Source organism: Priapulus caudatus, unplaced genomic scaffold (genome assembly GCF_000485595.1).
Source record: "Priapulus caudatus unplaced genomic scaffold, Priapulus_caudatus-5.0.1 Scaffold293, whole genome shotgun sequence".
Lineage (NCBI taxonomy): Eukaryota > Metazoa > Priapulida > Priapulimorpha > Priapulimorphida > Priapulidae > Priapulus > Priapulus caudatus.
The window spans coordinates 265,009-281,507 of record NW_014577354.1 but is presented as its reverse complement, the minus strand read 5'-3'; the positions used below and the strand labels follow the sequence as shown (position 1 = coordinate 281,507).

The window sequence follows — 16,499 nt, the reverse complement described above, 5'->3', positions numbered from 1 at the left end:
AGAGAGAACGAGAGAGAACGAGAGAGAACGAGAGAGAGAGAGAGAGAGAGAGAGAGAGAGAGAGAGAGAGAGAGAGAGAGAGAGAGAGAGAGAGAGAGAGCGAGAGAGAGAGCGATCACATCATTCAACTTGTGGTGATGAGTAAACATTGTGTAAATTTTGAAAAATGGACATTTATGTAAAATTGAGTTAAACATGTTGGCTTCAGGAAAAGCAGCCGGCGTCCAGCTACCAGAATCTCGAGATTATCAACAGCGGCGATGCACTCGCCATCGGTGAGTCGTCCGTCGCCATGGAACCGGACACGGAAGCGATCATCAGCGAGACGGACGACGTCGCCTCCAACCCTAAATACATGGTAATGCTCGTCGACGTCGGGCGCCCGTCTAGCCAGCCGTCGTTGTCGCTCGTGTGCGTACTTGAAGGGCGAGACGTTCTAGATCCTATATATTTTTCCGATACATTTCGCCACGGTGCACGTTGAAGCCGTGCTGCTAATTTTTGTTTCAGTAAACGAGCCCCGGACCACAATTGATTTTTCGGCCGAAACTGAAGGCTTTCTGCCACGCACCAGTACGCTAAACCACCCCAGACCAGAACTGATTTTTCGGCCAAAACTGACTGTCTTTCACCCCACACATCCGTACGCTAAACCGATATCCACCAACCGCGCGTTACCTGCAAAATAATTATATGACCGTTGTCTGCAGATAAAGGCAGAGAAGGTGGCCGAAATTGTCGTATTTCACCACCGATGTACGCGAAACCGATAATAATTATCTGACAGTTGTTGTTGTTTGCAGATAAAGGCTGAGAAGGTGGCGTTGGACTACAGCCAGCGTTACCTGCGCGCGCTCGGCCGCGACCTGCTCAGCTTCCCGCCGCGCGACATCGACCGGGTGCTCGCAACGTCAACGCTGCACAGCACCACCTGCTTCTGTCTCTGCCAGTACACGAACGAGCACTACTTCAAGTACAAGCCAGTACCGTGGTACAAAGCATGTTGTTAGTCACGTGTGGTTGATCTTCTCGCACCGTGGGGCACGGGGGGGGGGGTGAGGTGCGGCACTGTGTGTCTCTGCCAGTACACGAACGAGCACTACTTCAAATACAAGCCGCCGACGTGGTACAGGGCGTATTGTTAGTCTCTGCCGCTTGTGTTTCGTCTTCTCACACTGCGGGGCACAGCGGAGGGGGAGGTGTCTTTTGTCGCGCGGGCGCGGTCCTGCCGTAGCCTGCACGTAGAGAGAGAGAGAGATACTAGACTAGAGTCGTAGCACGGCGCGAAATGGTGCAGCCCGCGTAGAGAAATGTCGTCGTTCGCGCGAAAGAGCGAGCGGGACGACGCAGAAACGATTGGGACGGCGGTCGGATTTTCGGCTTTGGCCGAATCGATGTTTCGAGCCGTGTTACCGAGGTTTGCACTGTCTAAATACGATTTAGCTGAGATACGTTGCACGAGCAGTGCAGTATTGGTGTAGTGGAATAAGTGATATCGGAAAGTCTAGCTGTGTTATTTGGGTCATAGAAAAAGGGGGTGTAAAATGGCCGAGGCACGTTTAGGAAAGTACATGATTAATGTAAACACTTTTGAAGCCACGTGTTGAAGTCGCTCACCTGAAAATAAAGATGGAAGCCAGCGCAGAGTTCTGATTTCACTGAAGCTTTGTTGGCGGAACTGAACTATTGAAACGGTTCTCTCCTACTGGCTGAAACTGTACCATGTTGAGTGAAGCGTTGAACGTTTTTGAAAATTGTGTTTAACCACCATAAGAGATTGGTGGACTGTTATTAAAGGAGCAATAGGTTGATATATTACCCAAGGAGGAATATAAGTGTGAGGTTAACAGCATCCATGTCGGTGGTTCACCCTCACGTGATATTGTGTGCGTATATATAGTCGGCATGCCTTCATTCTTTACTAGCATTTACTCTGTCATCCTTTTTTGACACTGATGAACTTGTTCTTATTCTAATCATGTTAAAATCTTATCTATACACTGCACATATTTATATTTACATGTGGGTTGCAATATGCAAATGACTGTGACGTTTTGCACCCTTGGCGCCTGAAAGCTGCACGATGTCACATAATTTTGTTACCAATATCAATTTTATGTTATACTATTGCTACTAATTAGCACGTGCTCTATTTTAGTTTTGTACTTTATGTGATTAACAGAGCAACATTACGTTTCCCTATTTTATGACGAAAGATTACTGATGGTAATCGTGTTCATCCCATTAGAAAATGCATTTTATTAGCTTCGTTGCTAAGAAGTGAACGTAATAATTCGTGCATCTGTTTTTAGCAGTCGTGCAAACGTAGTTTTAGAGGAGCAGACGCCGTCTAGCCAGCCGCTGACCAGTGAGATGGCGTCGTCGTGAAACGAGAGCAGCAATTGCCATGAGTAGACTAGCAGCGGCGACCAGCCGGGAGAATTGTGCGTCCTAAGACAACGTCGCCCTCTGTCGGTGGAGTGCTAGCGATTCCACCGTGTCCTGTTGGCCTCTAGGCTAGCGACCATTCCTGTGATACCACCGTCTGCCGCCGTTACGTCGCCGTTGTTACGACCGCACCCTGTCGACCGTTCCTGTGACGTCACTGCCCTCTGCGGGTGTGTCGCAATACTGATGCCACTGCATCCTGTTGACTGTATTGCTGTGATGTGACTATACCTTGTGGTGGTGGTGTGTTATTAGACCTATTCCTGTGATATCACTGCCATCTGGTGGCACATTGCAGAGGCCTTATGACACGATCGCACCCCGGAGGGTGTACTCTTCGTAGCAGTGCCCTCTGGTGGTCTGCTGCTGTCTCCTGACTGTGTTCACGTCACTGTCCCTTGCCGACTGTGCTAGTGATAACAATGTCATCAGGTTGTGTGCTGTCCTTTTACGACATTGCCTTTTACGCACCCTGGTGGCAATGTACGACATTGCTGCCCCTGGTGGCAATGCACGACATTGCTGGCCCCTGGTGGCAATGTTTGGCATTGTGGCCCCCTTGTGGCAATGTTCGACATTATGGCCCCCTGGTGGCAATGTACGACATTGCTGCCCCCTGGTGGCAATGTCATGGAATTTATGAAAATTTCTTATTGCCATTTAAAAACAATTATCACGGTGGCTGTATGCACTTGCAGGGCTAGATAATTTCTGTGCCACATGACATTGCCTTATATGCATTACATTTAGAAGCCGAGTAGAATGTAATGGGCAATCGATGAGATTATGTCTAGGGTGTTAGTAATTTTTCTTTTTAGTCAGTTTATTTTTTTGGAGCTTTTGTCTATTCTAGCTACTATTCGAGCTAACAATTGCAAACATTGCTACTCGGGAGTGATACACGGCTTTTGCGCGATCGCAAGGTAGCGCTCCTTAGGGTAACATGAACATTATCTCGGAAGAGCAAAAAGAAAAGACGTAGTTGTACCTCCTTGAAATTCGAAATACAGTTTTAGCATCTGTTGTCTTTCACTAACCTTTAGGATAACGCCCTCTAAATGAACTTCCAATATTGAATGTTGACTGTATTTCACGAATCTGAATATATTCAGCAATTATGGGTATTTTTGTATTCCAGCTAGTACACTAGTGTATTTTACTGGAAGTGTGAAAAATCGTTATATTTTTGTGTATCGTGCGCACTTCAGTGCCTTTCAGAATGTCGGGTAAATATTTTATCTGGTGTGTATATATATTTACATATCGTAATGTCAGGGTCGCACATGTACTACTGTCAAATGTTGACAGACTGGTGGAGGCGATTGCCATGAGCCAAATCGATATGAAAAATCATGTGGTGACATGGTGCTATTTATAATAAACAAACACGTTGCCGCGTGTATGTTTGCATGCACGTATAAGCTACGCATGCCAAGTGAGGCAATGGAATCGAATCTCAGGATAATCACGATTTTACACACTACGGTGTTTCGGTAACTGCATTTCACGCCGGTGACGATTCTCTCTACAGTTCAAGTTAAAGCTAGGTCGCGCTAGCGTCGTGTTCTACGAATCTCATCTGCCACCTGTAATTTCTTTTTCGTACCCGTATGAAATTGTCGTTGTGGTACCTCAGTTGTACTTTACAAGGGTCAGAAGCGTAGCTAACCCATTTTTCCTAGGGGGGGGGGCAAAGCCATATACATGGTGTGTTCTGGGAAGGTGACCGCCGTTGACTAGGTATTGTATCGACTTTTTTCTGGGGGGCAGCTAGCCCCCCTGGCTAGCTATGTCCCCGAGGATGCTATTTAATTCCTAAGTTTGTGGGTGCCAAAGAGGATCACCTGGTATATCCGTGTACCGTACACGTTATGTTATTGGAATCAGTTAGAAAAAATTGGTTTCGTTATGCAGTTGTTACTCGTTATTATTCGGTTACTGCTAAAATGATCAAACATCAGGAAATGTTATAAGATTTTTTGGTGCAAAAAACTTAACAAATTAAAAAAAACCTCCAATACACTAGTTCTGAAAACCAGTCCAAATAACTATTCTGTAAAAAAAGCACACATTCCAGAAGTCAAGAGTAAATATTAAAAACGCCTAGGTTTGCCATGCACGTACAGAGACCGACAGAGGATACAGGAACCTACACAATGATTCAAGGTTCAGAGTTATAAAGCAATATGCATAGATAGCTATTAGTTGCGCTGATAGGGTCTACGTCCCCCAGGGTACTATCGGAGGGTACCCTGGGTACTGTTTGATATATCGGAAAGTACCTCGGGGTACTATACGATATGTCGCTGCGTATCCTGCATTGTCCCACCGTACCCTGACTTTCAGCCAACTGATGTCGTAATACGTATACATACCGCTTTATGCTCCCGTTCCTTGTTTCCGGTCCGTTCCCGCAAATATTCGTTTCAGTATTCGCATTTCCAACTGTCAAATACGCGCATGCGCTGCGGACGTTTTTCCGATGTTGTAAAACTAAATTATAAAAGCTAGCTCTTCGTTTAAAAAAAGGAAAAAGAAAAATATAGTCAAACATAGCATAAATTTGTATTGGATTGCGATGTTTTGAGGTTTCTCCTATGTGATGTGGTAACTTGACAGAGTGTATGTATTACGACATCACTTGGCTGAAAGTCAGGGTACGGTGGGACAATGCAGGGTACGCACCGACCTATCGTATAGTACCCCAAGGTACTTTCCGATATATCGAACCGTACCCAGGGTACCCTCCGATAGTACCCTAGGGGACGTAGACCCTATCAGCATTAGTTGCAACCAGTACATTTATATATACATATAACACAGTATGGGATGATCAACATATTTATGTTTCAACATATAATTTCAATAAAATCACAGTTATTAGTATTTGTACTCTGTACAGGTTCGCACACACTCACGTCTTGACCATGATTCATCATTACTGCTGACGTTGAATAACAGTACATTTTCACACAATATGAGCCGGTCTTAAAAGAAAGACCATAAATATATACACGTCAAAGAATTGGCCATATAATAATTTCACAAATTTCAACTATGATATACTTACATATAGTCATATACAAAATTAATATTTAAAAACAATTAACTAGATCTGTAGATATTCATAGGAAATCCAATGCAGCAAAAGCCTTTGTGACTAAAATACCTATATTGGTATTCAGTTGTTTTACGACGGTATTAGACCACTTTCATCTACAAGTCGATATAATATTGTCAACAGGTGGGGCCGTGCTTTCGTGCACTGATATATTATCAGTAGTACATGAACTAGAGATGCTCTAAATTACCTAATTTCTCTAAAATATTTTAATTAAGAATTCCCTCGATCGCGTACTCCTGATGACAATATCAGATTTGTCTCATAGACACCATACACTGCAACATCTTTCCTGAGTTAACTGCTACCACGAATAACTTTAAAACATCTACAGCTTTCTACCAGCCACAGTTTCACACACGTTTGCCACAACTAGCTAGTTCCTAATTGTCTCTCGCATACTCGTAGACGCGATAAACACTGTCGGATACATTCTAGATGGCCACCCACATGCATCTCTCTACTGACACGTTCAGTAGTGATGCAGCACCACTTGAATGACTTCTTGAATTCTTTCGTCGCGTCTTCTGAGTTATATGTGAAACGACGCCTGGAAAGGTTGCATGAGGGCCACGCAGGTCTCCTGCTGAATCCAGATAGCTCCAACCAGCCGATACTCCAGGCAGCCTGCGGATTAGCGGCATTAAATCGCAGACATCACTCACATTATCAGAAAAGAACGACGATGTGAAATAATATTAATAATAACAATAAGTATAACAATAATAATACATAATAATAATAATATTCAATGAACCGAACAATAAGATTCCACAGTGCATCCCAACATATAATGTAGACGTAACATCAGCACGAAAGGCAATCTTCTCACATTAATGCACCTTAACACTAATACTAATAGCAAAACGAGCAAAGATCAGTGTGAGTACACGTGCAAAAGTGCATGTTTACACGTGTGTATGTTGGTTTACAAAAAGATTAGATTGTAGCGTCATGAATCGAGTGGAGTACACACGACTGCGGACACGTTACAACTGATGCGGCGTGCCACGGAATTCTTCCATCGCTAGTTTCCACGGCGATGCACACGCGATGCATTACGTACCCAGCACGGCTCCAGCGAGGACGTCAAACACGTGATGTCTTCCCAGCATCACTCTAGAGATGCAGACCGCCGTCGCCCACACGACGACTGACACCACCGAGAAACAGCCTGCGAACAGAATATTATACAGCAAGCGCATGTAGACGGTTTACTGACACGGTCAACGTGACTTATCCGACATCGCTCACGTAGGGGCGATCGCGCAGGGCTGTTATATACCCTAACCCTAACCCTATATTTTACTACTGTAAACCCCTGCGACTTTGCTATAGAGCCACGACGTTTACACTAGCCATGTAATATATAATTACATATCAAATAGCTATATACTGTGAACAACTCAAGTTTCCACATACGTGCGATTTTACCGATTTTGAGTACCCGTACAATTAAAAAGACGACGAGAGAGTGTGCTTGAGGAGGAGAATAAGCAAATCATGCAAGTATGGCCTAAAGTGAAATATTCTATGCACATACTTAGATTGGTCTTGAGGATGAAAAGACAGGTCATCATGGCAGCACGCGTTGCGTGTCCAGATGGGAAGGAGTAGTTGTCAATCGACACTGTCACAAACATGTCCATCTGGTTTTCTGCAGGACGCCGGCGACGGCATATCACCTTGATCGTACTCACAATCAGCAGATCGATGGCAATGGCTGAAAAATGGCAATATACACTGCATGATACATAGCAAAAATTGTAACAGACCTATACACAACCTCTATTCAGACTATTGCAGTCAAGAAGTAATATGCGATTAAGTGCATGTGCATTATGTGAGCTAGAGGTCTATATGAAAAATATATACACACATATATATCAAGAGTGGATAATAGAGATATATATACATATATATATATGCTCTTCTGCTGTTGCTGCTGCTGCTGTAGTATCTATATAACATAAAGCTAGTTCTTCATTCTGCCACAGAAGCGGAAAGGCAGGATCTGACCTTCTCTGGCAGCGCTACTGCTTCTGTAGATGCAATAATGCATGTAACCTGACAGATAAGAGGTTATATATACCAGAGTGGCTATATATACCCGGCAGCCGGCATATATATCTGAAGGCTGCCGGGCACGGTCTTCGATTTCTTAAATGCCCGGCAGTTTTTAATTTTCAGCGTTATCTCAAGTAAACAAGGGTTAGGGTTAGGATTAGGGTTAGGGTTTGGAACTGCCGGGCATTTAGGAAATCGAAGACCGTGCCCGGCTGCCGGGCATATATAGCCACAGCGTATCTATACACACTCTGTTGGGTCACATTATTGTATTTGCTGCTGCTGCCATATAGCTCTACTGGTGTAGCCCCTTCGTTCCCGCTACAGTTCTCCTGCTCCCTGTAGTGTAGTGGGAGCGAAGGGGCTGCATGCGGAAATTTAACAGCACGAACAGTCGAACAGTACGCGGGCTAGAAGGTGTCACTGTCAGTGAAGTCTTGACCAGCAAGTATAGTATATGAATATAAGCAAGACCCTGAAGAAGAGCCCTGTTGGTTTATAAGTCTCTACCACCAGATTTGCGAAAATGAGGGCCAGGAGCCCAAACTATGATTGTGTGAAGTTAATTACCAGTTAACACGTTGATCAAGAGCTCGTACATCTCCGGTCGATGCGAGACCGCCAATCCTATTAGACAAGCGCCTATCCACGGTACGCCGTGACCGGAGATCTCTAACGCTTTCATGACCGGTCGGAACATTCCTAGGGGCGACTCGGGCTTCGCACAGATGCCCAGCATTCTCGTCAACGTCATGTCAACGATGAACAGCCAGTAGAAAATTCCCGAATCTTCGTTGTATACCTGACCGCAATCTTTCGTCGGCGTTCCATGCTGTAGAGACTTAGAAGCTTCGTCTGCCGGCGCTGAGGCACTACTTCGATTCTTTAGTGATGACATGAATATACTTACTGACAGACGTTTAACGTAAAAGAGGACATACACAGAACTATGAAGAGGAGTGTGAGTGCCGTTACCGATGTAAACAGTCAGCAAACCTTACGATGCCGTAGTGCTGCCATCTGTTGGTGGTCAATTAAAGCTACATGCAGGCATATCACAAACATACTCTCATGTTAGGAACAGTAAAATATAATTAAGATTTTTTCACATTTACATATGAATCGTAATATGCTCTTGTTTGTATCTATAGCAAGATAATTCACTATATGAAGAACAATTAATCATATGCGCACAAACCCACACACTGACACACACTGACACACACACACGTATTGGAAATTTCTTTAGTGTACGGTACATAAAAAATCAAAAAGTGCAGCTTACTGATTTTTCAAAATTTATTGAAAAAGAATTATCAAAACATTCCAGGAATGCCATTTTATGAGTCGGGGGTGGTATTAGATACTAAATCACAACAGGCACCATCACAATTAAGTAATATACAATTTCAGGAATCGACCAAAAACAACAACAAATATTCACAGATACTCCTAGTACAAACAATGTTAGTGAAAAATTTACAACTATTCAGCCGTACTGCACTTGGCTTACATATGTCACCACTCTTAAGAACTAGATACCTGTATTCAATTAAATTATTACAGATGCACGTTTTCTAATTCAAACATCCATTTCAAATTATTGCAGTAATTTGAGAGAAATTATAGATACATTTGGTTATAACGAGTGTGTTTCACTCTAGCAATACAGATCGTGCTTCCATCTTTCTTCATCAATAGGCCTACATCATTTGAGTTCCTTCAATAACGATAGTCGTTTAAAGTGCACTTAATTGTGCGAATAGACCAGGGTTCTGCTGTTTCGTTGGGCATCTGCATGAGGGTGTGTAGCAGGTGCCTACTATATAGTCACAAATGTGGCGTCGGTGGCGACGCCACAGTTGTTATCTTTCTGGCTCATGAGCACGTATCCGTCGTTGCCCCAGTAGGTGGACCAAGAGTTCTTGATGAGCCAGTATGGCTGCCCATTCAACGTCCCATACCCGACGGCTAGGACAGCATGGTCAAGATCGTCGGATGTGTTGCCTGCGAAAGAATACCACCGCTATTAATTGAACTCGCTTTCCGTTTTTTACGCTATCTATATTAATTTCGGCACAGTGCTTAGCGGTTTTCGCTGAACGATTGAGGCTTGTGAGATACAGCACAACTCTAGAGATATTATCCGTTTACGCTGCCCGCTTTAACTCGATCAGTCGACAGAGATTTTCACATATCACATATATATATATATATATATATATATATATATTACAAATTATATGTCATGAACTATATCCATTTACACTTACCCTCCCAACACAGTAAAGGTTTTTATAGTGTATACACTATATGATATACTATATGAACTATAAATGAAAGTTAATGCTTTTTTTTATAACCTATTCATAAGATATACTCTATAGACCGGCTTACAAATAAGCCCACACAAACTTAATCTATGGGTGGAGAGGAGAGGTTTCTTTCATCGAGTGGCGTTACTTACCGCACGCCGGCTCGTAGTAGACGCCGTTAGCGTAGAAGCTGAGTGACTTGTGAGACGCGTCGATGCCGACCGCCACCGGTCCGTGATTCACCAACGCCAGCTTCAATGCCTCCTGGTCACCCGACGTCACGTTCACGTAGCCGCTCACCTTGGTCGCAACCTTGGCCGGGTTGAACGAGCAGTAGCCATTCTGTAAGAGACAACGAAAGATAATCGATCAAGAATTATTTTTTCTAGACCACGTGTATGTGCGTGCCCGCACGTGCATGCGCTCTTGTTCAAAATTTTGATCACCATAAAATTTGTATGAAACCGATTAAGTGAATGCAGCGGAGATTTAGCTGAGAATTCAGCCAGAATCCATTTGCCACGTTTCAGTCACTAGACCACACCTATGGTAGGTTCAGTCACCTGACCATGACTACAGAGAGTTCAGTCACTAGTCACTAGACTGTGTCTGACCGCACATGGCGCGTCCGGTCGCCCGGCCTTGACAAAGCGTGTGGCGCGCGTCCGGTCACCTGGCCAATGTAGCTTCCGTAGTCGTCCTCGCTCATAATGCCGCCATGCTTCATCGCCCACTCGTACGATCGCCACTCCTCACCACCGTCGCACGCGTTGTTGCCGTAGCCCCACGAGCAGTCCATCAAGTTCTGCTGAGACAGCCTCACCAGCTGACCGGTCTGCGTGAACCCAAATGAAATCGTGTCATTGATCGGCGTCCGAATACCCAAACTAAAATTGCATTGCTGACCGGTCTATAAATATTTCTGAATGATCTGTAAATACCTGAAACAAAATCGTATCACGGACCGACCTCTGAATCCCAAAAATCAGTGATTCGCTCCACAACGCTGCACCCTGACTGTATGTTGCGTTGCTGTATCGTCTAGATCGTTACTAACAAGTAGATGCCAGGGATCGGATCACCATCATGTGAATGGGGGAACAGGGTTAATTATCATGTGGCACACTCACCTTCACAAACAGCGCTCCCTCGATGGCGCCGGTCGATCCAAAACTCCAGCACGAGCCGCACACCGCCTGGTCCTTAACCGGTGTCACGGCGCCTGCAAGCGTAAACAGTGCAGATGAGAGGGTAATTAGGACGAAGTTTAATTAAGTCAAGGATGATGTCGCGACCTGGGTCGTACGGACGCCCGTGCGTGGGAGACGCGCGTACGCAACGACATTAGACACCGTGACCCAAGCCATAAGGACGCGCCTGCATCTACGTGCGTGGGGGACACACGCATGCACCGAGCCTACACATGCGTGGGCGATGCCCACACGCACCGAGCTTAGACATCGCGACCCACTCCATACAGATCCACCCGTGACCTCATCCCTATGCGACCTCACGACCCTGCTCGCCGTGACCCTGCTCGCCGTGACCTCATGACCCCGCTCACCGCGACCTCGTGACCCCGCTCGCTGCGACCTCGCGACCCCACTCACCATTGATTCGCCAGTCGAGGCTGTCCGGAACGGCTTGTCCCTTGTACCGGGCCTTATCGAACGCCTTTCCGTTGGGGTGCGGCGATGTCAGGCGCCCCCTGGTGGCCCTCAGCTCGTCGTCGGTGCGATCGGCAAGGTGGTTGACGGCCAGCTGGTAGCCGAGGTTCGCTCGATTTGTTGAGTGGATGAACCTGAGGAAGGTCTTAACATTAGTCATAACATTAACGTTACGTCATAGAGCATTGTCAGAAATAAAATTAGTCTCAACGTTAGTTGTAACATTAGCTTTTTCTCATAGACCATTGACAGAAACGAGGTGAAAGTACTCAGAGTGAGTTTCCTATACGCAGTGTATACAGGTTCGGGGTCTACGACAAAACGTTCATGTTAAGACTAATGTTAAGAATAATTGTGTTTCTGACAATAGGCCCCTGGCAAAAAAAAACTGGTTGCGAAGACCCAGCGAAACACGTTCGGCACACGCACGGCACGAGTATTTGAGTTCGTGTGATACAGTACGTGCAGAGCAGTACACCTATTTAGTGTCCACACATGTGGATGCACAAGCTTTATGAGAACATATAAACTCCCATACCTAAGAAATGTGCCACCCCTGGAAGAGCTGGGGAAATACACCATTGTTGGATATAAATAAAAAACGTCGCATCACTGAAAGCACCTGGGAAATGCGCCATTGTGTGAAATGACAGGTTAACAAGGGAAAGTACCGCAAGCAAACTGAAAATACGCCATCCCATCAACAACACCCGGGAAATACAAGCACGATAACACCAGGAACACCACATACACCATACACCTACCAACATCGGCAGCTGCCACACCGCGCTCCCCACACGCCACTACCTCACTCATCACGATCGCGAACCCTCCGATGACGCTGGGTGAACACACTCACCTGAGGTTGTTCCTGAACACGTGCTTCCTTAGTTTGTGCTCGCGCTCGTCGTCGTAGCGGCGACCGTGGCGCTCCCTGTACTGCGTGAACGACTCGTGCGCGTGCGCGTCGTCCCCGGCGACGTACTCTCGCATTGGGTTTGCGAGCGCGCGCCGCTCGACGCCGGGACCGGGAAACCCTCCACACGTCAAGCCTGCAATAGACAACGACAACGACGATGGCGTCAGAACTGCGCGATGGTCGCTCCAATAATCGCAACGAGGAGCGGCGGAGTGCGGGGTCACGAGGGGTTGAGCAAAATCGTAAACAGTTACTGTAGTTATAATAATATTATATATATATATTATCAAGAGCGTATAAAGAAGGAGAGCGTACAACGGTGAAATGCTTAAACCATGTTGCAGTATTAGTCGAATTAATAAACTTTTAATGCCCGTTTTATTTTGACGATTCTTTTCAGTATTATTGACCAGCTGTCCTACCTTGTTAATATAAAACAAACCGCATGTCCCTACGATGCCTCTACGCTGAGATAATGAGCGGTGAAAATCTGGTATTTTCGCTGAAAACCGACTCGAGATAAGTGTTTTACTGCGACTGTCTCTCGTTTTGTGGACTGTATGTTGCTTCCGGTCACCGCTGTGTAGCGCTGACTGAATACGTTATTACTACAGCGTTACTACATCCAGCATAAGCGGCGGGTCATCACCATGGCGATAAATAACAAGACGTTTTTGTGGAGTAATGGTTGCGTCAATTACTGGAAATGCGAGAAAAGATACTAGAAGGAAAAGAAATTTCATTGTCAGTGAATGACGGAAACACGCGAGGTTTCCTGAAGCTATCGCCAGAACGAGAGACAGTCGCAGCCACTACGTATCTCGAGTGGGTTTTCGGCGAAAATACCAGATTTTCACCGCTCATTATCTCAGCGTAGAGGCATCGTAGGGACAAGCGGTTTGTTTTATATTAGCAAGGTAAGATGGCTCATCAATAATACCGCAAAGAATCGTCAAAATATCAGCACATGGCGTCCGACGCTCAGCCACGGGACATTAAATTCACGACACATTAGACTCTGTGACACTCACAACTATTTGTGACAGTAATCATCAAAACTAGTCATAGATGTCATCATAACTACTTGCGACAGTAATGACTACTCGCGACAGTCGTAACTTCGCCCAACGTTTCCGACGACGCTCTCTCCCTCCCTCGGAGAGTGACACGCCGCAGGGAGGAGGAGTGGTGCACAGTCTGCTCACCCGCGGGAACGTCAAACACGGCAGGGTTGAACGGCGACGCGTCGTAGTCGGCGTAGGCGATCTCGTACTTATCGTAGTGCGAGCCGAGCAGCGTGTCGTAGCCACGCATCTCGTATCGCAGCGGCACGGGCGCCCCCGCCGCGTCACGCCGCAACCACAGCGTGTAGCGGTTCACCTTGCCGCCGTCCACCGTCACATTGTGCCACACCTCGCAGTCGTCGTCGTCGAGCGTGTCATTCCGCAGATGCTGTCGCCGCGACAACGAGCGCATCAGCATGTGGGTGAGGGGGGGAGGTGCATGCGGGGCGGAGCATACGTGTGGGCACGAAATATCCGAGGCGGGGCACTCGGGACGAAACATACATGCGCGCGCGTGAAATATCAGAAGTGAATATGAACAGGCAGTGCAAAAGTGTGATGAAAATTTTACGAGGTGCTACTTCAGTGGCTCGCTACCTATATGTATATTGGTCATATTCACTTTTACTAACTTTCATCCTTCATTTTAAACCATATTTTCGATACAGGACTAGACACCTTTGAGCAGGACTGGCGAATTTTTATGAATTTTAACAAAGTCTACACATAATAGTCACCAACATTTTCTAAACCAGGACCAACTGGGTCTTTTGCACTGCACTACCCTACTCTCAGCGTACGCACATCGGAAGACTCTAATGATCTCATCTCAATCTTCTCACTTCTATAAATAATATAATATATATATATATATATATATTATATAATATATATTTTAATTGAGATCCGACCGCCCACGAGCGAGCAGGTCGACGCGCCGCGGCGCGAGCGCGCGTACGTACGACGAATCCTGTCGTGTCGGGGAGGATGCTCTGTACAGCGACGGTCGCGTTCGCCGTCCCGTTCACCCGGAAGCAGCTCTTGACGTTCTTCACGATCTCGTTCGTCATCGGCGTGACCTTGTAGCTGTTGCCGTATGACTTCTCGTCTGCCCTCTGGTACGTCTGCACCATGTCTTACATTTACAAAGAGAAAACGAGGTGGAGCTAAACATTGAAACGATTAGCTCACTCGTGGTCATAGCTAAACGTCGTGCGTTCACTATGTGATATTTGTGCATGATATATTTCCCCTTTAAAATGTGAAAAGTGAACGTTATAGCGAACACGGAGTGTGACAGTTGTTCATACACTTCAAGCAATTGAGATACCTTCTTGGCATGATTCAAAGGGATTCTAAAGAAAAGGACATTCTAAAAGCAATGGTTATAGCGACAAAGTGATGCAAAATTAACAATTTGGCTTGCACATTATATATATGATTTTTTTTTAATTCATAAAAGCGCAAGAAATAATATAATTCTTACCACCATAGTAGTCAATCCTGCTCATTTCATTAGCTGCATCATACCATGCAGTGAACGGTTCTTTGATCTCTGCATAGGGTAGTGACAGAACTCCAGTGACAAAGTATCGATTACTAAAGGTTGGAGGTGCCAGTTGCTTCTTGGGTTCCTGATATTTTACGGTAGGTGTAGGATGAAATCCTTCTTTATATACATTACGCGGACTAAAGGTTAGCCTCTCGCTATTTGCTATACCTGAAATATAGTAATATATTTGTTAACAACAAAGAGCACAACATTTGATGTACATCTTCGATCGGCACATACGTTACGTCACATATCTCATCTGCCAACCTACACTCCACATAATAATCCTCCTAACACAACAACTCACCAAAGCAACACACCACGTCCAATCTACCTAGATATGACCGCAGGCACTTGGGTCGTTTCAATCATAAAACGATGTACAGTCCGACCTCCTTTATCCGGCCATCCGTCATCTGGAAATCTCTAATAACCGGCCGCATTCTCGCAGTGTATGTTCTTTGTTGTTCATTCATTTCCACATAAAAATCTCGCTCAAATCTCTCGCGATGTACCAACCGTACAGGTGTTTGCGTGTGTGTGTGTGTGTGTGTGTGTTGTCCGCTCGTGTCCGCTATGCCTCCGGTAAAATTTCATTTTATTTACATTTCATATAAACCATAAAACACGACAGTTTGTTACAAATAATCATAGCAACGAGTAAATACATTATCACATGCATAAACCCTACTGAACTGCATAGAAATGCTGTGTTTCTGCATAACTCTCTTATCCGGCCAAATCCCATATCCGGATGGGTGCCGGACCGCCGGTCCTGACGTGGCCGGATAAAGGAGGTCAGACTGTATATAAAGTGTTTGTGTACGTCGGCCCTCTCTATCTCCTAAGGCAAAACTTTCGTAAATGCCGTTCAAATGTTTCTCTGCAACACGCAATTCACTGCACGCATAATACTACATGCGAGACTATATACACACAACGTCACAACCACACTTCAACTACAAACTACACTCTTGACTTTCTTACTCGTATTCTTATTCGTACTCTTATAGTAACTATATATTCACGCTGTAGTGTAGACTGTCGTGTAGTGTAGACAGTGCATTGAACCCGTAATGAGGTGGGTACAGGGGGGGGGGAGTACGGGAGAAGGGGGACGGGAGACAGGAGAAAAGGGGGCAGTGAGCGAGAGCACCAGCAAACCGCCCTGAGTGATTCACTCAGGGGTTCCTCCACACAAAAGGATAAGGATGCGTTGTAACCCTATCCTGTGTTTGGGTGACATATATCTAGGCAGCTATGGTGCATGTATATACAAATACCGGTGACGTCACGCGTTCGCACGCCAGAATATTTCAAACAGGAATGCCAGTAGTGCTGACTTT

The 16,499-nt window shown here is 45.5% G+C and overlaps 3 protein-coding genes across 7 annotated transcripts in view; 1 reads left to right on the top strand and 2 right to left on the bottom strand.

Annotated features, from left to right (window-relative positions):
* LOC106808663 overlaps positions 1–4,357 on the top strand; it is an 11,952-nt gene extending 7,595 nt beyond the window's left edge. For 3 of the 5 annotated variants that reach the window (XM_014811475.1, XM_014811478.1, XM_014811476.1), the window contains exons 10-12: positions 209–358; positions 804–991; positions 2,313–4,357. In XM_014811475.1, the coding sequence (XP_014666961.1) occupies positions 209–358; positions 804–991; positions 2,313–2,388 (414 nt within the window). In that variant the 3' untranslated portion in view covers positions 2,389–4,357. The remainder of the gene's footprint in view (positions 1–208; positions 359–803; positions 992–2,312) is intronic. The other 2 variants (XM_014811480.1, XM_014811479.1) reach the window with 2 other exon arrangements.
* A 916-nt stretch (positions 4,358–5,273) lies between these two features.
* Positions 5,274–8,631, bottom strand: LOC106808659 (presqualene diphosphate phosphatase-like). The gene is made up of 4 exons (XM_014811469.1): positions 8,207–8,631; positions 7,113–7,292; positions 6,636–6,743; positions 5,274–6,196 (listed from the first exon to the last, which is right to left on the bottom strand). The coding sequence occupies exons 1-4, from the start codon at positions 8,532–8,534 to the stop codon at positions 6,102–6,104; spliced, it is 711 nt and encodes a 236-aa protein (XP_014666955.1). The 5' UTR covers positions 8,535–8,631; the 3' UTR covers positions 5,274–6,101.
* A 286-nt stretch (positions 8,632–8,917) lies between these two features.
* LOC106808657 (digestive cysteine proteinase 1-like) lies at positions 8,918–15,596 on the bottom strand. The gene is made up of 10 exons (XM_014811466.1): positions 15,560–15,596; positions 15,088–15,321; positions 14,564–14,736; positions 13,743–13,989; positions 12,478–12,670; positions 11,562–11,752; positions 11,082–11,173; positions 10,625–10,786; positions 10,104–10,293; positions 8,918–9,643 (listed from the first exon to the last, which is right to left on the bottom strand). The coding sequence occupies exons 1-10, from the start codon at positions 15,594–15,596 to the stop codon at positions 9,459–9,461; spliced, it is 1,704 nt and encodes a 567-aa protein (XP_014666952.1). The 3' UTR covers positions 8,918–9,458.
* Positions 15,597–16,499: the final 903 nt, after the last annotated feature.

What these genes read in the sequence shown, in the direction of transcription:
- LOC106808659 (XM_014811469.1), bottom strand. Translation starts at nt 8,534, where the DNA reads ATGTCATCACTAAAGAATCGAAGTAGTGCCTCAGCGCCGGCAGACGAA. An exon ending in CTTGATCAACGTGTTAACTG is followed by an intron (nt 7,293 to 8,206) that starts GTAATTAACTTC and finishes GCCATTTTTCAG; the next exon opens with CCATTGCCATCGATCTGCTG. An exon ending in CATCCTCAAGACCAATCTAA is followed by an intron (nt 6,744 to 7,112) that starts GTATGTGCATAG and finishes TTCTGTTCGCAG; the next exon opens with GCTGTTTCTCGGTGGTGTCA.
- LOC106808657 (XM_014811466.1), bottom strand. Translation starts at nt 15,596, where the DNA reads ATGCGGCCGGTTATTAGAGATTTCCAGATGACGGATG. An exon ending in CAGGATTGACTACTATGGTG is followed by an intron (nt 14,737 to 15,087) that starts GTAAGAATTATA and finishes TGTAAATGTAAG; the next exon opens with ACATGGTGCAGACGTACCAG. An exon ending in CTACTACGAGCCGGCGTGCG is followed by an intron (nt 9,644 to 10,103) that starts GTAAGTAACGCC and finishes ATTCTTTCGCAG; the next exon opens with GCAACACATCCGACGATCTT.